Source organism: Lissotriton vulgaris, chromosome 10 (genome assembly GCF_964263255.1).
Source record: "Lissotriton vulgaris chromosome 10, aLisVul1.2, whole genome shotgun sequence".
Lineage (NCBI taxonomy): Eukaryota > Metazoa > Chordata > Amphibia > Caudata > Salamandridae > Lissotriton > Lissotriton vulgaris.
This window is the reverse complement of record NC_141698.1, coordinates 113,918,118-113,940,231: the sequence shown is the minus strand read 5'-3', so window position 1 is coordinate 113,940,231 and position 22,114 is coordinate 113,918,118. Positions and strand designations below refer to the sequence as shown.

Genomic DNA, 22,114 nt, shown 5'->3' with positions numbered 1-22,114 from the left:
TCCATGAGCAGAATGATACTCGTGGCGGCCCCTGGCAGGGATGTTTCCGGGCTAAGAGGCCACCGATTCGTTCTCTGTGGGGGGGCTGTGGGTCCGGGGCCCCTGTCATGGCCCTGGCACTGCAGCCATCTGTGCCAGTACCTCACGTCGTGTGTCACAATATACCCTCCTCCTCCTAAATGTTATCGCTCTGAGATGAATTCGGAAGGGTAGGAGCAGCCGCAGGTTCTGGTCATCTAACATCTTTTTCTAGACGTTTTATTAAAACACCTTCCTGAGCTCCGGGGGGCTCCGCCCCGCCGGGACCCCCTCTTCCGGGGGCCCCCTACCTACGCTCCCTGCCCAGGGCTGCCATGAGCCTAGAGCAGCCCCTGGCACTTCGTGTTTATTAGCTACCTCCTCCGTTTCCATCCTCGTGTTTCTGTGCACCTCCCTGTAAATCTTCCTGTGTCCTGCAGCGCTCTCTTTGCATCCTTGCAGGGCTGGGTAGGTAGCACGGACCTCTTTCTGGGAAATTATGATTTTTATTTGGGTTGATGAGGCTCGTTTTTAATAGATTACAGCACCATGGCTGCTGGCTCACAGTGACTGCCGGAGAAGGTTGCCCAGTGCCTGTCTGTCTGTGGTGGTGTCCATGAGTCAGCTGACTGTGTCACTTAATTTTTTAAGCAGCTGACAAGGTGTGTTGTTGAGGAGCATCAGCTATAGCTACAACTGAAGGCAGTAGGGAGAGGTGAACATAGAATTGTGCCTGTTACAGATTTAAAACTGAAGGTAATTGCCATGTTTTAGGTTGTTTATGTGCAGTACTCCTTGTATGCAGTGTTCCTATGTGTGATATTTCACAATTAATAGAATAAAGCAGTTATGTACAGGAAACATAGTTTATTTAAGTATTGACCCACCTATAAGCAATGTGATGATCTGGAATGGATGTTGAAACACGTGATGTTTATTCAAGATTTGCAATGAATAATGCATAGGAATGGCATCATGCCATCCACACACTCGGTTTTAAGATATTCTTGGTGTTTCTCGTTGTTCAAATGGGTGTAATTTCTGATATTTATATGTTTCCCTTATCTTTACTGCTTGATTTTGCTCGCGAGAAAGTGTCACTCATAGTTGTTGAATGTCGCAGTTAGTTATTTAATGTTTGATGTGTTTTATTGTTTAATGTTTAATACAAGTACTTTTATATCTAATTCATTAATTCTTCGAGCCTTGATGATAGGGGGAGAAAGTGATGGTAGTAAAAGGGAGGGGTGGCATTTTTCAATTCTCGCCTAGGGAGGCAAAACACCTAGAAACGGGTCTGTCGCCGCTTTAGCGGCAGAAAGCGGCGATAATGGGCTTGATAATACGCCCTTGTGAATTCCCATAGAAGCCCATGTTCTGGTGTGAACATGGGCTTCTATGGGAATTCTCTATGGCATATTATCAAGCCCATTATCGCTGCTTTAGCGGCAGTTTTCTGCCGCTAAAGCGGCGATAATGTTAACGCTGTTTCTTTATAATATGCCCCAAGTGCTTATAGGACCAAGATAATACTGCTTTGAGAACACTCTTTGGCTGATTTGCTGGAGATAAACATATTTCAGATGTGGCATTGAAGATTTATATCAATACATAAACACACAATCCAGTACAAGTGGATTCACTAGTATTCCTTTTTTCTAAGCATATGAAGTGGAGGTATGTATCATTTTTCATACTGTGCTAATTCTGGTGTTCAAGTAATCTTGATGTGTAAGAATTCGATGCAGAAGGAGGCAAAGCGATTTGCCAAGGACCAAACAATTTTGCCCAAATGGGGATACCTGAACCAGATCTCACAGACTAGATCATGAAACCTTCCCAGTATTAGCCTATTTTGCACTGGTACCTGTCAGTTTAGGGCAGATACCAAGCAATTCTTGATTAGATAACAGCGTGTGAAAGTAAGTGAAATTAAGTTTTTTATTTATTGCATCATAACATGGAAGTAATTTCCTCCTTCAGAATTTTCTCAGCCTACATTAAAGAAGTGGAGGAACGGCCCGCCCCCACCCCATGGGGTTCCAAGATGCCCTTCGGAGAGATGATGTTTGAGTCTGGAAGCAGCTGTGGATGGGTGCACAGTGTATGCTTCTCAGAGACTGGCAACCGCATGGCCTGGGTCAGCCATGACAGCACTGTCTGCATAGCTGATGCCAACAAGAAAATGGCGTAAGGGAATTTATTTATTTATTTATTCATTTATTTATTTATCATTTGTGAAAGGAGAGAAAATAGAGGAGCTATGACTGCATCACTTTTTGTTGCTATTTGCAATCACAAGAGAGGGGCTAGAGGTGCAAAAAAACCTATGCCGAACACATGCGCTGTATGAATGTTTGCTAAACATGAGATTTTGGATTATATCTGGCCTGTGGTAGTTTTATTTTGGAGGGGATTCAGGACACTACCCACAGGGAAATCTGAAGTATGTCCAAAACCAGCCCCCTTTTACATAGGTAATCTTATGTAGGGGGGGGGAATTACAAATTAGAATGTGTGTTCATGCTTTTTTGCTCTTAAAATATATATACCACAATACTGTTGCCATTGGCATCTATCTGATCTGCAGGTAATTAGGTACCTCGCAAGGGGATGTGTGTAACTATGATTCTTTCCATGCATCATGCGAGCAACCTGTTTAATGGCCTTTAAACACCACTTAAACCCACACAAAGGATCTACAGTGAGATGCCCAACCAGAAACGTACAACTCCCTCAATAACATGAAACTCACAAAAGAGTACGTCTGGTATCTAGAGAAAAAGAGATGACAGCAGAGAAAGTCAGTGTCTCTAGGGAAGAGTGTTTGTTTAAGGACGAGAACCCTCACTCGCCCAAGCGTGACTTGCTTCATCATTGGGTCTCCCCCTCACAACAGGACCACATGGTACCTGGTGTGGGCTACAACTCCCCGGTGGGGAGGAGCAGAGGTGTTTTTGATCAGATGAGCAGATCTTGATAAGGAGTGAGGAGCAGAATGCAGAAAGGAGATAAAGATAAAACTATCTCCAGTTGGGCTGGACTTTATTTATTTTGATGCCCTCCAGGATAGGGTTAAAACCAAGAAAGGACAGAGGGATTTCAACAAATATACACCCTTTATGTGGTCAACATGTTTCTGCCAATCGTCGACCCCGACAGGGTTCTAAGGCATTTGTCATGGCCCAGATGTTAAGTCACACTGATAAATGAAAAATAGGAAAATTACTGGCCTTGCAAAGGAAAGCATGGTAGGAACCAGGATGGTCCAACAACACTGAGGCTCCACCGACGTTCAAGAACAGAGAGGTAAAATCCACTCTCAAGTTGAGGGGCTTTCCGCGCTGACACTGCACTCTGCGATTAAGGCGGTCTTACAGGCTTGAGAGCGGATTTTACCTCTCTGTTCTTGAACTTCCGGAAACTCTGAGTTTTGTTTGCTAATAATGTGAACTAACAGTCACGTGTGCTTCTTTCTTCTAGGGTTGCCTCATTAAACACTGATATTCTACCTCTGCTGGCTGTAACCTTCATCACTGAGAACAGTATTGTGGCAGCTGTAAGTACTAACATTTTACTTTCATGAGGTTGGCAGTCTACACTTGCAATGGGCTCTGTGAAACTCTGTATTTCTTAAACCAGGGACTTCCCGTCATTTTTAGCACATCTTTACTTATCTGTACAGCAGCTCTTGTTTTGGTTTGATACTCGTTCGGTTCAAAATCTTTATTCGATTCATACAACGAATCATAAAAGTACAAAGTTAAAAACATAGTACACAATTAAAATGAACCACTATAATTATACATTTAGAAAAGGGGATAAAAAATTATTTTTAAATAACCATTTGTCATAACATAGAAAACAATTGATAGTGGGACCCACATATGTCCCCCAATATGTTAGCAAGTAATTATACACACAATGATAATTGTAAATTGGGAGGCCATCATACAGCATATATACAAATTCTCATGGCAGAATACAGGTCTATGGCTAAGTTATCCATAGCGTTTCCTAATCTGAAATGATACTCTTATGAAGTTTAACATGGCACAACAAACTTCAACAGAAGATAGCGATAACAGGTAGTCATAACCTTCTTTATAAGTACATGGTTGCCGCCCCTTCAGGATGGGTTTAATGAATCTAATCCTTGGCTCCTGATAAAGAGAACAGAAGAGGACAAGATGTATGGTACTTTGGTTAACTCTGTTATTGCAAGGACAAGGGGGCAGCCTCTCACACCATCCTCCTTGTTTGGGAAAGGCATACAAAAAATGAAGGATATCTAGCCTAAACCTTGTGAGATAGAACCGCCATTGCGTATTAGTTGTAAAAGTTAAATAAAACTGATGCTGAGGCTTGACATAAACAGTTACTTCACCCAGACATGGTGTGTTTAAAGATTTCCAATAACTTGCTTTTATTTGGGCTTTTATGTTCCCCTGAATTTTTTTAGGGTTATCATAAAGGTGACCCAAACCTATCTTGTGAAACATATTGCTGACATATGACAACCAGGGGATCTGCTTTGCATTATCTAGGGTCATACAGTCTTGAAGGATTTCTTTTGTGAGCTGCAGCTCTTCGGATAACCATATTTTGCCCCACAATAATAGGGGCGACAGACGAACAATATCAGTCACATTGGTCATTCCCATTTCACTGTGGCAGAAACTATTTGACGAGCTGGATGGGATCGATAAAACCCGCTTTAGGAATTTATTTTCCATCACCTGTATTGCAGCAGGGTTTTCAGTCCCCCATACCCCCGCCCCATAAGTGGCCACAGACAAACATTTTGATATATAGAGGGTTTTGAGGTGCGCAACGGGTTTTTGGCCCAGCTTACTACAAAAACGGAAAAGGCCCTCTATGGACCGACTGGTTTGATACTCATAAGGTGAAACGCAATTGAATGACTACTTTTACATACTATAAATATTACAAATGGTTCCCAGTCTGGCCATTGTGTTATTTAGCAAACCATTTCAAGAATGACCTAGATTGTGCTCCACCGATAGGCATAACTTCCACTATCTCGTAGGCCTTGCTCCCTTGTACATAGGATGCATTCAGAGTGAGGGAATAGGAAAACAGCAAAAGAACCTTAATATATATTTCCATGCGGATCCATAGCTTGTGATGTACAAGAAAAGGTCTGTACCCCATGTCAACTTACAAAATAGGCAGTGAGTCCTGATTTATTTTACAAGGTCTGAGAAATATATTATCATGTATGCAGGAACTTGTATAAATTTGACAGGAATCTGCTTTGATTACACTCTGAAATGTTACTAGGTATTACAGGTAAGTCTAACTTACTTGCTTCACCAAAGGAAACACAGCACATGTATCTACTTTTAAGGGTAATTTGTTATCCAATTAATTTTCTATTCAAGTTGGAAACAATTCTCGATAAAACAAAGCCCGGAGGACAGGCGCTCATCATCCTACTTAACATGTTACTCATATGATCTCTAAATGCTACTTCAAAATCATATTTTCTGTAAGTACGCCCAGTTATCTAGTTACCATTTGAATTTTAAATTTCCCCACAAACTATTTATATGAATGTACTTTTGCTTAAATTTAAGAACATAAGAGGAACCTCTCTATTCCTTCCCTAAAGCTCATCCACTAAAATTTCTCAGGTAATGTGTGAAACTGATAGTGGCAGTCACCATATTCTGTAGGGTAGACCACTATTCGGAAATGTGAACCACACTTGAAATTACTACTACAGATGGACCAACAGATTGGATATAACAAGAACCTGGTTAAATAGTTTAGGTGAAAGTTTACCTTTTTTCAACACATAATGGATTGGTATGAAGTATGATCTTCAAACATCGTGGTTTCTAAGAAAGTGTGCGCAAAGATCAAATTTCATGATTTAAGTAGTTCATCTTTCTAAACTCAGTGAACTGCATCATGTAAGTGCTTGCAGAGAAGGACTACCTGAAAATAAGTGGAAGAAATAAAGTAAAAGAGAAAATAATCGTAAATGCGTTTCCCTTAAATAGGTTGAACTAACTAGCTAATATTTATGTGAAATTGCCACGAAGAAGCTATTGAGATCTCAGTATAGTTAAATAAAAAAAAACAGTACGTCCAATCGTGGAATGAAGTCTAAAGGTGAAACTAGCAAAATGAACGAAGGTATGGAAGCATTCTGCAGCAGTCTGGAGAGTGCCAACAAGTTTCTTGAATGCTCACTGGAAACAGGTGTGGTGTAAAAGTTCAGATGTAGTCAGGCATCATAAATGTGGAACCAATGGTTCAACAAAAACCTACAATAGCTACAGCTATACTATAAAACTGAAGCTGATCCGTACTCACACATTTCTGTTAAAATATATTTATGATTTTTTTCTTATTTCTTTAATTATCATGTAATAAAAAATCCTAACGCATTTTAAAGTAAATGTACCCGCTCTTCTGCCCTGTACATACGAAAAACTATTTCAGTCTTAAGTATTGGCAGGATACTGTGATCCAAGGATTTAAATGACTATTAGAGAAGAGGAGCATTCTTATTTATGTATTTATTTAAGAGTTTTATATAGCTCTAGCAAGACTTGAGGTTATCAGATTGCTTTACATTAGTACATGTCCAACAAATAGCGCATATGATCAGAAACAGCTGAGCCGAATCAAGACAAGTCAAAAGTTGATAACTATGGGGGATCATTTGTTTGGAACCTAAATTCTGGATGTTACTCCCCCGTCTGAGGCTCAAACTGAAAGTATTACATTTAGGAGTTTTGAAACATGCCTGTTTTAGTTGGGTTTTATGTTGTTTATGCTGACCTATAGGATGCTAACTCCATATTTCCATTAGTGAGTTCATAAATGTGAACTAGAAATATATATCACAGAAGGTGTGGTTCTGGAGATCGGTGTATGAGATGGGAAGATTATGGGCCATTTACAGATTTCCATCACAGAAACAGAACAAGTGGCACAAGAAGAACATATATAAGCTTGGAGCCCACCTGTTGCTTACCATTGGTTGACTTTCCTGTCACTATCATTTGCCTGCTTCTAATTCATGTCCCAGTTTGTAAATCTTGTGTTTGTCCTGCTCAAGGAGCATAGCCTCTTTACCATCTCTTTCTTTTGATTTGATGGCTTCTGTGGTTCCACGGATTGTTTTTCAAGCATGTGTTTTCCAGCTGCCTTACTCATAAACTTCTCTTGCCCTGCATTACATGCTGCTCTCTTGCACCCATGTGCTTCTCCAAACCCCTCTCCAGGTTGTGCTCATTCTCCTGTTCCTTTCTTTCCCATGTGCCCTCACTCGTTGCTTCTCCTCACTACCTCCACCCTTCATGTTGCTTCTCCCATTTGTACCCTCCCTCTCTCTCGCCCGTTGCTTCTCCTCCCCACACACCTCTGTGTTGTTTATGTCCTCCGTGTTGCTTTCCCCTCCCCCTGCACACTCCCTCCAGATTGTTCCTCACTTACGGGCTTCAAAAAACAAAAAAACCTATGGACTGCTTTTTTCCACGTATCTAATTCAGTAACAAAAAAATCCCTCTAATCATTTTGTAGGTACGAGCAATGGTGGTGTGCACTGGTTGTTTAATGCCTCTTGCTATGGACTTCTCTTTTGCCATTCCTGTATGGAGTCAGAGCTTATTTAGTCACATCTGCATAATGTTCATTTCTGTAGGCTGTTTTGGGGAGGACCATCAGGGAGCACGCAGTGGCAAAATGTCCATTCCATTGGGTTGCTTCTCAGCCGATCCTTGGTAGACACCAGAAAATGGCGACAGCTGCCATATAATGCCTAGTCATATAGGTTGCTGCTCTATCACTTCTGCCTGGACTCCACGGATTATATTTAATAGTAAATAGAAGCATGCATCCCCAAAAGTAGAACCTTTCAACTCGTGACTCGTCGTATGCCTAATTTTCCAGATAGTTAAGCCAGATGATACAAGGCACTCTAAAGATTGCAGGTACTTTTTTGCTTGAATGACTGTGCCTATTCTCACACATGCGAATACGCAGCAACATGAGTGCAGGCTGTTGCAGTGGGATGGAATTTGCCCATTGCACTTCATTGGTGCAAACTTAAGTACAAGGTGCACTTGAACAGCTGGACCTTCAGTCCCAAACTGAGGCATGCCATCAACAAATACAGCAATGACAGTGAAGCACATTAGTCTCTACAATGATGACAGAAAATGGTGGATCTGCAAACCACGAAAGTGTATTAGTAAATTAGCAATGTTGCAAACTTAAATCATTTCAAGTAATTAAATATATCCTTTGTATAATTCAGATTGATTCAAAAATAGCAAATACAAAACAGAATACTAAGAGTTTCCATGGACCAAAATCGAGCAAATTCAGTTTCCCGTAAAGGGACGATTCCCTAATATGCGAAGAAGAAATGAGGAAGTATGGGAGGAGTCATGCAGGAGTCGTCAGCAAATAAATCCTCTAAGGACAGAATCAAATAATGAATAAAGTGAGAATGGATTTGCTCAGGAGTCTAACTCTTTGAGCAGGAGCAAAGAAGAGCGCCTAATCTCAAGAGATTGGAAAAGGGAATGTGAATCTAACTAGCTCAACATTGCACAATTAAAATTCATTTTTGGGCAGAAAGCAACACTCCCTGCTGTTCCCATAGAGGGAAAACCAACCAGAATCGAAAATTACTCTGTATCTTGGTATACACCCTCTTCCTAGCCATCACACAATGGAGAATCCTACTGCATGACCTTCAAGATATAGAATGATACATCGCGGTCAGCGCATTTCTGGCACAGGTGCAGCAATTCATTACACCTAAACAAATGACACCCTATCTTGATTGGAGATCAGGGGACCGAGAAGAAAAAGTGGTCTGTCTACATTTGCATCCTCCAGTACATAGTACAGACCACAGAGAAGCGAAGGAGACTTATGGCCCCAAACGGGGTCCGCAGCTTTCTTCAGGACCAGGGATCCCTATTCCCTAGATTCTTAGATCACATGTGTTAGAATTAGAGCAGGCCCACATAAACACCATACCCATTGGTATAAGTCTTTCTCCTGCTAAATGGAACTATGGTTGGCTGAAACTTGTCGACCTAATAGACGCAGGAGTGATGATGACTCCAAGGCATACCTCGATCTTTCAATCATCCAGTCACCTTTTCAATTAAATAAAGGTATCCTCGTAGAAAGGGTTGCTATGATTTTTAATCTTCATCTTTTTGTGTGGATCTCACCACAATCTTATCCATATAGGCTCCCAATTATTTCATTGGTGAAGCCGACCCGACACTAGAGAATGCGATGGCACAATGGCTGATAATACATGGGTTCAGTGGGCGGAGCCAGGATCATCATGGCTGCTCGGAGCTTCTGCTCCGCTAAAGCCCGCGTTCAACAACCAGTGCGGCGCTCAAACCCAAATTTAACAGATAATTGACCCCCCTCCTGACGTCTGAAGGTCAGGACCGTCTGCCGCTGTGGCCACCGTACAAAACAAACGCTGCAACACCGGGATTTCGGCAAATGACCTGCCCGATGATATTGCCTCAAGATGGTGCCTAGGATGGAACTAACCCGCTTTTGAAATACCGGAGCTGTGTGGCTCGTCCGCTGCGTGTGGTAAACACCCCATGGCCGCAGCGGACATGCCAGTTTGTTTGCCCTGAGCCTAGAGACACCTGCTTGCTGAAGATCGAAGTGAGCAGTGCCCCTCCCCCCCTGCGCGAGGCAAAATGGCGGCTCCCACAGCGCTGCCCACCGTAATGGGTGATGTGCCCCAGCGCCCTTTCAGAGTCTGCGCACGCCTCGAGAGCCTAGAGACATCGGGGTGAGTTCGACCCTTCCCTCCCCACAAAGCTCTGACGTACTTGGCTCACTCTCAGTTTGGAAAAGGGCCCCAGAATGCCTGACCCCAACATGGCCGACACTGGTGACTCCTTCCCCCTTGCTGAACCTTTACCTACTCATCCCTTCCTGGACTATGCCTGACCTCAAGAGGACTTCTAGATCTCTTTTTGACATGGCCTCCCTCCCCCACCCGCCCCCCGTACTACTCTGACATTCCCTCAAGAGGACCTCTAGATCTCTTTTTGACCATGGCCTCCCTCCCCCACCCGCCCGCACTACTCTGACATTCCCTGAGGACACATGACCTCTTTCTGGACAGCGGAGTCCGAGGAATATGTCTGACGCACGGTGGAGCTTCTCTGTTCAACTAATGAAGAGATAGGACTTGGTTCACCCCCTGACCGTCACCTGCCCAGCCGGACCTTGGGCCCAGTTTTTATCGCCTTCTCCCTGTCTCACCCACCCTTCCCCTCATTGTATTCATGCCGTTCTGCTTTAGCCTTGTTCTCCTTTCTATACACCGGTCTGACCGATACATGTTGGTGCTTCCTTGAGAGCTGTAGGGAAGACTGGCCTCGGAAGACCTCACTGGCCGTCACCTACCCATTCGGTCTTTTGGCTGACTTTACCTCTGTCTCTTATTCCTTCCTCCCCCTTGTCCTCGTCCTCTCCCTCTCACTCCCCCCCTCTCCCCTTCCCTCTCTACTGATCTCTCCTACTCTCCTGCTAATGTGTCTCATATATTTTGATTTAACATAAATTGTTATTATTGTTGTAACTTTGCTGACCTTATGTAAGGCGCTCTAATACCTACGGGTCTAGCCAGCGCTATATAAAACTCTTTAAATAAATAAAGACGATGAAGCATGACATCCAGGTGGTGTGTGAGGCCTTACCTTTCATAAAAGTGTAATTGATTTTTAAGTGTTTTGATTAGGTTCCTACATTGACCAATCGAGGATATTACCAAGGTCTTTAGGGTCTCTCAGAATTGGAGAATATCCCAGTTTTAAACTACTTATGTCTCATTTGCTTTTTTGTGCTTTGCATTAATTCATTATTCAGCTCTCCATGAACTCATACAGATAAACAATCACACAGAAACCTTAAACAAGAGCACACATTTAATTGAAAGAGAAAAAGAAAAGTGCACAACGTACAAAGGGATACTTCAAGTTAGCATAAATCCATTAATTGTGCTCAATTTAAGCCAAGAAAACCACACTTTGTATATAAATGCAAGGGTGCAGATTAATGCAAAGTTGCACATAAAAGAGTGCCACCACGCAATAGTTTGAGCAGTCTCCGACATAAACATAGTACTTGAAAAATGTTTCACATAAGCCAAACTCCACTCACTCTATTATCCATACACCAACGTCTAATACTGATGCATTATTTCCCTCACTTATATTTGCTTCAATTTCATGACTGAAGGAGCAACAAAAACAAAAAGAGTACAACCATGGTCCTCGTGCACAACATCAAAACAACACCCGTGTAGGAAACATGACAGACACATGCACACTCTTCTACCCAAAGCAGTCCTAGGATTAGCATGCTCCCTGTCCACTCATGAGCCTTGGCTCCTTGTCACAAGTGTAAGACACAGACACTCTATCAATGCAACTACATTGTTGTACATAACACGTGCAGAATAGCTATTTGCAAATTTACAAAGTGAACTACCCGAAGTGTGGTGCACAGCAATAGTCATACAACATTTTAGAGTACAGTGTCTGCATAAACACAAAGAAAATGGTAACATAGATCGATCTGGTAACTATTATCTGCCGTTAATAACAGGATATCCCATTTTTATCTATTTTGAATTTGGGCACATGTCCCTTGCTCGCTGCGCCACTGGATTCAAGCTAGCCTGGCTGATGAGGGGTAAAAACCTGAATCCGGTCCCAGGATGCTTGTTTCCGGTCCAGGGGGGGCCTGGCCTGGCAGTTTGGGCTGGACTGTTCCCATGAGGAGCAGGGTCAAGACTGATTTGTATATGGCTGGGTCAAAACTGGGGTGTTGTGGAAAGCAAAATAACAATGGCTTAAACCCAGATCTGTGACTGGGGGTGAGCGTTTGAAAAGTTTCAACACTGTCCATCATTTTATTTTGTGAAGTTGACATGTCCTACTAGCCCAGGTGGGTAGACACAGATCCCATCTTCAGTAAATACCTGTCCCAGAACAGGTCTGCTTCCATATGTTAGAACAACAAGATAATGAACCTTGAGGCTTTTCAATTGTGTATTGCAGGGTCACGATTGCTACCCTATTCTGTATACCTACGATGAGAGCAAGGGATCCCTGTCCTTGGGAGGCAGGCTTGATGTGCCAAAGCAGAACGCGCAGCGTGGACTTACTGCTCGCGAGCGCTTCCAGAACATGGATAAAAAAGCTAGCTCCGACACAGAAAATGCTAACCTGGACTCCTTACACAAAAATAGCATCAGGTAAGAACTGTGTCTTGCATGAGGAGGGATGCATGTGTAGCCTGCAAGTCAGTGCTGGTTGAAGGACTTTGTGATGCTGTGGATGTTTTAATATAGTGGGGCTGAGATAAAACAGATGGAATGTGTCCATGCTGTGTCCTTATGGCCTTTTTTATTTGGAAAGTATTACTTTAATTCTTCTACTAGATTTACCACCTTTTACATTTTTTACCTTAAATTATATTTTCCTTCTTATTTTCAAGTTATATAGGTTGACTGAGGAATTGGACTTATTAGTAGATTTCTTGACATATTTAAATGGTGAATATACTTTTTATACTTGTTGTATGTATGTATGTATAACACACTTATTAAGCTCTTTCTGTCACCCAACGGGCATCCTGGCGCTGAGATCAAACAGGTCTTGAAACACGGTCAAAGAAGGATCATAGAGCAATTATCCTAACCTAGGAAATAAATGAGTTTTTAATAGTTTTTTAAAAGAAAGGAGGTCTCCTGAGCATCTGAGCGACAGTGGCAGATCGTTCCACAGCTTAGATGCCGTGAAGCCAAACGAACGGCCGCCCATTCGCTTTCACAAAGTATATGGTCGATCTGAAAAACGAACCTACATTTGAAATAAGAAAAAGAGGGGACGTAGGGAGTATTCGGTGCTCCGTAAATGGTGACCACTGCTGGAAGATATATCAGAGGGTTTAATCAGATTCTTTGGGGATCTCATCATAACATCCCTGTGGCACGCATGGTTAAGGGAGATGTGTGGTTCAGGCAAGCGTTGTTTCTCTTGCAGGGAAATAGCACACGTGGCTCAGCCCGCGTTGTATAGGCCATTTCCCCTGTGGTATGAACTGTCACTTAATGGCTCATATCTTTCATGATAAAAGAACAAACAAAACTGACATATATGATTGAAAAATACATCTTTGATGAAATGTTGTCTAAAAATTAATTTATAGTGATTTCATATTTGGGTTACTTCAAACATATTATCTTAACATTTGTGGTGACAAGTCATCCTGGTGTTCCTTGGGGCATGGTCCAACCTGTTTTCCTTTTATTTTGCAGTCAAATATCTGTTCTAGATGGCGGGAAGGCAAAGTGCTCCAAATTCTGCACCACTGGCATGGATGGAGGCATGTGCATCTGGGATGTAAAAGTAAGTATGGTTTTTTGTCAGAAACATTCATATTGGTGCTGCTGTCTAGTGAGTTAAAGTAGTGAATAGATGGGAGCTTGTCAATTTTGGTACAATTTTTCGGAGTTCTTGTTCTAATATTGCAGCCTTATGCACACAATAGGGAAATGTACCATGAATAAAGGAAAGTAATGAAAGTAAAAGTAGGCCTGCATTGGGTTATAAGTTTCCTCAATGCACCATCATTTTAAGAGTCCTTAATGCACCTGCTGCTAAAGTATTATAAGATTCTAAAATATATAATTTCTTTGTGAGCAAATAGCCGCTGCCAGATTACCCAGATCAATAATAGGCCACACACTTGTCATAAATTATGTTTAGGGCTCCGCGTTTTATGATATTTATTTTTTTAACATTTCTGTCTGTATTTATCCATATTTATTTTCCTTCTTATTGGTATTTATCCATATTTATTTTGTGTTTTGAGAATAAATGGAGCTGTAAAATGGTATATTTCTGCGATTATTTAACTGTTGGACGTGCACTCATGTGTCATTATGTGTTAGCTAATTAAACAGCCACGTATAACAAAAGACTACACTCATAGGTAAACATTAGTGTTATATTGCAAAAATGTTAACATATGCCTGTATTTAAGGAAATGTCATTCTGTTTTTAAACTCTCCATGCTGTCTATCTGCTTAGCTTTTTCCCGGAACTCATGAAATATAGCATGGAGAGTCTCTCCAAGCGATGTAGATTTTTTACCACAGCTTCAGCACAATCGACAGTGATACTTCAGCGCTAGACTCATATCATCACCCAGAGGACGGCTCTTTGGTCTGGGGGGACATGATCAGTGCCGTCTTAAAGCATAGCCATGCAGGGCAGTTGCCCAGGGGCCCAACGAGCATAGGAGCAGTGGCGGTTCCTCAAGGGAGTGCTGTGAGTCGGTAGGTCGGCGAGGGGGAGGGGCAGGGTGGGGGGTAGTAAACTCCACATATGGCCAAACTGAGGTAAGTAAATAAATAAAACGATTTACATTGCACACGCTGCAACGCGGCGATGCAGCGCGCACACAATGTCATTTGTTTTATGCCGGAGTTTACTACCCCCCACCCTGCCCCTCATAGGAGCTCCATTTTTCCCGGAACTCATGAAATATAGCATGGAGAGTCCATCCAGAGCACCATTTTCAGTATTTTTTGGCTTTTAAAAATAAATACAGACAGGAAACACATTGTCTTCTGTCTGTATTTAGCTGTAAAAATCAGTAAAAACGTAAAACTGGAAGCCTTAGTTATGTCACGTTAACTTATTTGTAAAGCGCAATGGTTACTCCAACTAAAAACAGAGTCAGCTCCTAATGAACGAGAGATATTACAGTTGTCTAAAGAACAATGGGGCATATTATCAAGAACAGGTGTTAAAATTATCGACGTTTTATCGGCAGGAAACTACCGATAAAACGGCGATAATGGGCTTGATATTACGCCCTTGTTAATTCCCATAGAAGCCCATGTTCTGATGTTAACATGGGCTTCTGTGGGAATTAACAAGGGCGTATTATCAAGCCCATTATCGCCGTTTTTCTCAGCAGTTTCTTGCCGATAAAACGACGATAATTTTAACACTGGTCCTTGATAATATGCCCCCACGTTTTTTACTTTTTCCGTAAGATAGTTTCGGACCGTTCTTGCCTTTGCTCAGCATGAAGAGCGTGCTATGGTTTTACGGCTCGAAAGCTGAAGGAGCGACCTCCCTTAGATATGAATATCTGATGTTTCTATTGGCATCCAGGAAGTCCTCTGGGATAGTGTCGAAATTTAGAAGATCCCACATAAAATATGGCTGATAGTCTATAATGCCAATGATAATTATGATTCCTGCAAAGGTTCTGCATTGAATTTTGACTGAATCTGTCATTTGGAAGTTCAAAATACAACATGTTGGAGAGCTGGGAGGGGACATATTTAAGAGTTTCATTAGGGCATCCTTCATGCATTCCAGCTGTCATTCTGCATTTTCAAATGGAATTGTTTTGAGTCACAGCTAACAAAGAAACAATTCAAAAGACACCCCGTTATTTCGAAATATAGGGCTACTCTGATCTTTCCTCCTGAGTCTTATATGGACAAGCCTACACTAATCACCTCATCACCGCTGAAAAATGTATTAACAGAGAGTAAAGTGATCCTGACCCAAGTTATTCTAATTCTAAACGTGACTACAGCTCAGAGAATTACATCATGAAAACAGACTTTAACAGTGACCTGTATAGGATTACTACCAGGCCATGTTATAGTCCAAATCAAAAGCAGAAGAGTATTATGCAAACTATGATTTAGACAGTTTCCAACAGCAGACGTGAGTGGATGCTTTGAATGGCACCCACAATTCAACATTTTCTTGTAATTCATTCATGAAGGTCACGTTAGTTAGTGTCATTTTATTATGTTGTTTCCTTGTTGCTCTTTTAAAAGAATGCTTTCGGAAATTAACAAAGCCATCGGGTTTGGGTCACAATTATTTTTTGTGTGAGTGATTGCATATTCCTTTAGGATAAGGCCCTTATTAATGAAGGGCTGATGCTGCTACTGCGTCTTTTTTTGTGATGCAGCAGCAGCGTAAAAAATGCGCCACACTGAGCCATATTTACAAAGTGACACATCTAGGCAGATACATCACTTCATAAACCCCTGTGCTACATTATACCTGTGTCAGGTGTAATGTATGCAGGGTGGGTGTTCGCCCATAAAAAAGGTTCATAGAAGTGGCACAGTGAAATCTATGAGATTTCACTGAGACACTTCTATGAGTTCACTGCGTCAAATCCTTACGCCTGCTTCACAGGGACTCGCCCATGTGTAATGACACATTGCTGGAGTTGAGTCTGTTTGGCAACACACTCCAGCAATGCATCCTTACTGCGCCACCAGATACGTCAGGATTCCTGATGTATCTGGCCAATCCTTGCGGCATGGAGCACCGTGCTGTAAACAATGAGGGGAACCTCTATGCTGACCTATATTCCTTTACATCTGAGCATTAAAGTCTCTACAAGGTTACAATTACGATGCTGCATAGGAACAAGAGATAATTCATTAAGACATGGAATGTGTATTTGATTTCTTTCATTTATTTTATATCTTTTGCATAACAAGTTATTTTTTTCATTTACATAACATAACGGGTTCTAGCCATACTCTGAGGTGTCGCTAGGAGGGCGCACTGAAAAGTGTTGCATCTCTGTTTTCAACCAGCGATGCAATACTTTTTATACATAAGGTCAGAAGTTTTGAATTACTCATGAATTTACAGGAGTAAGACATGCATATCCACAGAGAAATGCCCCAGAGGGCACTCGTGCCAGGAAGAGCTAAGCCTACAAGTAGTGTTATTATGTGTTAGCTAGTCGTATGAATGATTAGTGTTGGTTACGCTCTTATTTATCCATTATTTAGTGCTACACTGACAGCATGAAGCTTGGTAGTGCCTGGAAACCCCGGGTGCCCACATGGCTTAGCGACAGACAAAGTTTCCACCTTAGCTCTGGAGAGTGTGCATCCCTTGCTCGGGTTCATCATAGCAAGCGATGTGGATTTTTTACCACAGCCTCAGCACAATCAACAGTGATACTTCGGCGCTAGACTGATATCATTACCCAGAGCACGGCTCATTGGTCTGGGGCGGACATGATCAGTTCTGTCTTAAAGCATAGGCATGCTGGGCAGTTGCCCGGGGGCCCAACGAGCATAGGAGCAGTGGCGGCTCCTCGAGGGAGTGCTGTGGGTCGGCGGGGTGGGGTAGGGGCAGGGTGGGGCGAAGTAAACTACACATACTTCCAAAACCTGGGTAAGTAAATAAATAAAACGATTTACAATGCACACGCTGCAACGCGGCGATGCAGCGCACTCACAATGTAATTTGGTTTATGCTGGAGTTTACTACCCCCCACCCTGCCCCTCATAGGAGCTCCATGCAGACCAGAATTTAATACTAGTTTTCTGTTAAACATTTTTATTTCTGTGAGTGGTTTTGTGTGCATCTCCTTCCTGAGTGTGACTACCATGAGCTCACGAGGCTGTAGACAACTGTCCATGGTGGGAGTGAAAACAATTGTGCTGGCTAGATAGGCCTTTTTGCCTGTCTCTGCCAAGACAAGTCCCATACTGGAATCTTCTTCCATGTGCTGAGGTTCTGCGTGTGTAACACGAAGGTATGGCCACAGAGGAATTTATCTTGTTTTCGTGAACTCAAGCGGTACCTAAGAGGTATAGGTATCGGGAGCCTCAAACAGCAATGTGAATTGCAGGGCTCCGTTGGATACTCTAGAAAAGCCCTTTGTAGTTGGTCAGATTTGTGGTGTGGAGAAAAGGAGGCAGAGGGCTTCATTAAAGTATAGGGAGTTCCTCCAGCCCTTTCCTGCTCCGTCATTCACTGGAAGGGCTACGCCGACACAAACTCATAGTTAGGTGGCAGAGTCTCTCTTTCCTTTGTACCCTGATCTTTGCTCCCCCTGGCAGGAAACTCTCAACCCCACCCCACTTACCTCCTGACACTCAAAGCCCAAGGCAAGCCCAGTCTAAGTGGAGAAGAAGAAGGCAAGAACTGCCAAGAACCAGTCTCAAAGCTCAATGTTGGGATACACAAGTACTGTCTGCAACTTCTGGTATAAAGATGGGACAGAAAATGCTAGCCAATGTGCAGGATTTCTGTTCTAGAATCCGGCACACAAGTAGCAAATGAGAAATACTGTGCACCAGGGTTGAGATGACTACCATCAGCTCCCCTTGCCAGGTTTAGGACTAGAAACCTAAGGACTGTAATTGTAAGTGTGCGTGCACGAGGGAGACGTTGTTCAGAAAGAAAGGGGCTGTGAAGAAGTAAAGGCGGGTGAAACCAAAACCATCCTTTACAATAGGGATAAAGCACCTATTGGATCTGTGAGGGTGACGCCTTGAAGCCCCAAAATGTCACCACACCATAGACTGAATTATATATGCCTGAGATTAGAGACTACCATGGGACTTGGCCATAACTGACTCTGCAGAAGAATCTGATTGCCATGAAGTACTGGGGTACTAGAAAATCCTGTCTGCAATCTGTAATCTTCATACAAAAAGATCCAGATTGCCTGAGGAAGTGTAACGCCAATGGAGAGGCCTGCCCCAGGTTTCAGAGTACTCACTACTACAACAAGGGGTGGGCATCTAATTGGCTTGGCTGGTGGGTTTTGTGAATTGACCTGAGAAAGAACCCAAGCTACAACATCCACTTAATTAGAAGCTCCAGGACCCTAGACTTCCATTCAGCTAGTATTGGCGCTATCGCTTGCGTAGCTGAAACCGAGCTCGCAGACGCACCATTTACAGACTGCGATCATGTCAGCTTGGCCAGAGCAAGAACTCTGCTTCCATCACTCATTGGGACATGCAGGGCACACATCACTCAAAGCTGCACTCACTAATGAGTGTTGCATGTGCCAACAGAGTTACCGTTTAACTGAGGAAGGTACCGAACATAGAAGGGGGAAGACTGTACTAACAGGAAGGTAGCATTTGCAAGCTGTTCAATCCTGATTGGCTAAATCGCTATCCTAGAACACCCCTGTAAGAATCCCAGTGGCTATACTTGATATTTCCACTATAACTACCACTGAATTTTGTCCCCTAGATGCAGCCTAATCTGCCTCTCCAACAATTGTTGAGAGTATTACAGAAGTACAGAGTATACACATCTGGCTTCTGATATATATGTACAGTATAGCACTGACTGTGAATAGTAATGTTCATCCTCACTTAAAAGACTTAGCACATGATTTAATAACCAGTTCTGGGTAGTTTACTGATTCCTGAGTCTTTAACCCCACACGATATCACTGAGTAAACCTTGAACAGCTCAACTACACTACACAGAAGGACAAGTGCTACAAAGGTGTATTTGGTGCTGAATTTGATACTGACTGGTAAGGTTAAACCCCTGGACATCAGTGGTAATAAGGCCTTGATGATCACAAACTAAGCCCTGTAGCCACTGATGGCGCTGGGACTCAAGGAAACATTTCCACAAATGGGCTACATGCAGATACACAAAGGAGTTTTTGTAGTACTTTTGCATTGGTGCATTCTTAGCATCCTTGTCTTGGGAAATTATATGAATGACACTTTCATTAAAGGATTTTGTAAATAATTGTAATTGAAATTATGATTTAAAAGCTCAATGAGCAATGGGGGTCCAGCTCTAAAAGGCAACAGTGGCTGCACTTAGAGAAACTCCAAGTCAGACCCTCTGTGTCTCCTTCTGGCTGAATGGCTTTCGATCGTCACTACTGTCCACCTCCCTCTTGTAGAACAAGCAGTGATTGTGGTTTATGGTACCTATGTTTGCTACAAAGAGACCCACCCCCTCTACATACAAACATTATCTATCTGCAGATACAATGAACTTGATTAATCTGTGATCTTCTTCACATTGCAGAGCCTGGAATCCAGCCTGAAAGATCTGAAGATCAAGTGATTGAGTCCCTGCCTGCTGCTCCTTGCTTCTAAGCGCTTGCTCCAAGGTCAATGCCAGTACTGCTTACCAAATGAGTTTTATAACTGCAACAGGTGCCACAAAATGTTTTTAAAAAAACAATAATTGTAGTAGAATAATAAGGAAAGCTTTATGGGGGTTAAATTAGAATTTCCAGATGGCAGTAGCACTTTCTAGAGTATATGCTGTTGGCGTTCTAAGAGAATTTTCTACTTTGTGACTAAATATGCAGGTCATACGTTGCTTTAAAATATTCTGTTAAAAAATAAAGTGAGATATTTTCATTTTACACAATGACTGAATTTTTTTTTAACAATTCTGGTGAACTTGTTTATATAAGACAACATCCTTGCTATAATCACAGGTGAGAAGAATCCAATGAATGGAGCCAAATGTTCTCCAGTATTAGGGGTGTCTTTCATAGATTCACATGCTTGCTTGAATATTCCCCGTCGTCGAAGTGGGAGTCCCACGGTACATAAATAGCAGTAATATATATGCATGTATACATGAGAAATATCATAAATAAAAAATACATACATATTGTGTAATAGAAATGTAAGCTTGAAAAAAGTACCATAGAACAGAATAGGCCCATTGAAAAGCCCAAGGGAGAATTCACTTTAGTAACTTATAGGAGTCATTATGTGTTGGTCCACATTCCAGCCAATCAGGCTGTAGCCTCCTCTAGAACCTTCTCCTCAGAAGCCCAAGTCCTCAGATTTTCTACCGCACGTCGTGTGAAGGGAGTCTCCCTGAGCTCTGCTCAGTTTTTTCCAGTTTCTTCCTATTTCTCTTCAAAAATGTCTTCTTCAAAGAAAACTTTGTTCAAGGCTTGTCCATCCTGTGGAAAACTGCGCCTTTTTCATGAGGATCCACACAGTAAGTGTATTTACTGTCTTTATCCGGACCATGTTGCCTCTACCTGCAGGCTCTGTCGCAAATTTCCTCCTAAGACATTGAGGGACAGAGAGGCTCGTCTCCTTCTGTGGCTACAGAAGTTGAAATCATCTGATAATGTGGTTTCCGATGTTGAGAGTATGTCATCTGGTTTTTCGAAATCCTCTCAGAAGCGTGGGTCTGAGACTGAAGTTCCCTCTCCTTTTCTTAAAAAGAGTAAAAAGTTGGGATCTTTCAAGGATGTCTCCTCACAAGACTTGCTTCAGGGCGCGCCTACGGGACCTGGCTCTCTGGCGTCTCGACCCAAGACCATGCCCTCCGTATCTAAAACGGGCATTGGCTCGTCGACGGGCTCGTCGACGCGTCCGTCGACGCGTCCGTCGACGTCTTCAGCGTCTACGAAGTCCGTTTTGGCAATTTCGACGTCAACGACTACTTCTTCCTTGTCGACCAGCTCTGCCACGACGACGATCATCTCGTCGACGAGCAGCCAAGAGGTGAGACCCATCTCATCCATTATTATGATCTCGTCGATCAAACCGTCGACGAAGAAATCACCGTCGACGCACCCACCGTCGACGGTTCCTCCGTCGACGAAGAGCAAGGCATCGTCGTCGATGACCGGATCTTCCTCGTCGACGACAATCCCGTCGACGATAACATCGACGTCGACACTGGAACCCCCGTCGACGGCTGCTCCGCCGACGACCTCCTCGTCGACGGCAAAGACTGCAACTTCGTCGACGGCCAAAAAATCATCGTCTACCAAGTCTAAAGTTCCTACGCCGGATTCAGCGGCGCCAACGAAAAAACAACTAGAGGGTGCTAAACCTGTACAACTGTCGTCGACGGGCTCGTTGACGACACAACAACCTCTACAATCTACTGCCACCTTCAAAGTGGTTTCTACTTCGTCTCTCAAGACTGTACCACTTATACAGTTAAGTCCTATTAGGAGTGGATCTCAGCCTCCAGAAAAATTGTTTCAATCTGGAGCAGAGGAATCTGGAAATGATTCTGAAGTGGATCAAATTTATCAACCAGCAACCAGTCCATCGGAGTTACACATAAAGTGTCAGGACTACAGTGACGAGGATGAGGATGCGGATAATACCGTCGAAGATGGGAATGTCCTTTTTCCAATAGATAGATCACAACAACCAAATTACGAACACTTTACACAGATTCCTCTGTCTATGGTGAAAAACCTGCAACATATGCTG

The 22,114-nt window shown here is 42.7% G+C and overlaps 1 protein-coding gene across 1 annotated transcript in view; it reads left to right on the top strand.

Annotated features, from left to right (window-relative positions):
• The window catches only part of ARPC1B (actin related protein 2/3 complex subunit 1B), a 93,619-nt gene extending 73,339 nt beyond the window's left edge, over positions 1-20,280 (top strand). The window contains exons 6-10 of the mRNA XM_086940649.1: positions 2,002-2,208; positions 3,502-3,577; positions 12,123-12,319; positions 13,385-13,475; positions 19,935-20,280. Of these exons, the coding sequence (XP_086796775.1) occupies positions 2,002-2,208; positions 3,502-3,577; positions 12,123-12,319; positions 13,385-13,475; positions 19,935-19,973 (610 nt within the window). The 3' untranslated portion in view covers positions 19,974-20,280. The remainder of the gene's footprint in view (positions 1-2,001; positions 2,209-3,501; positions 3,578-12,122; positions 12,320-13,384; positions 13,476-19,934) is intronic.
• The last annotated feature ends 1,834 nt before the right edge of the window (positions 20,281-22,114 follow it).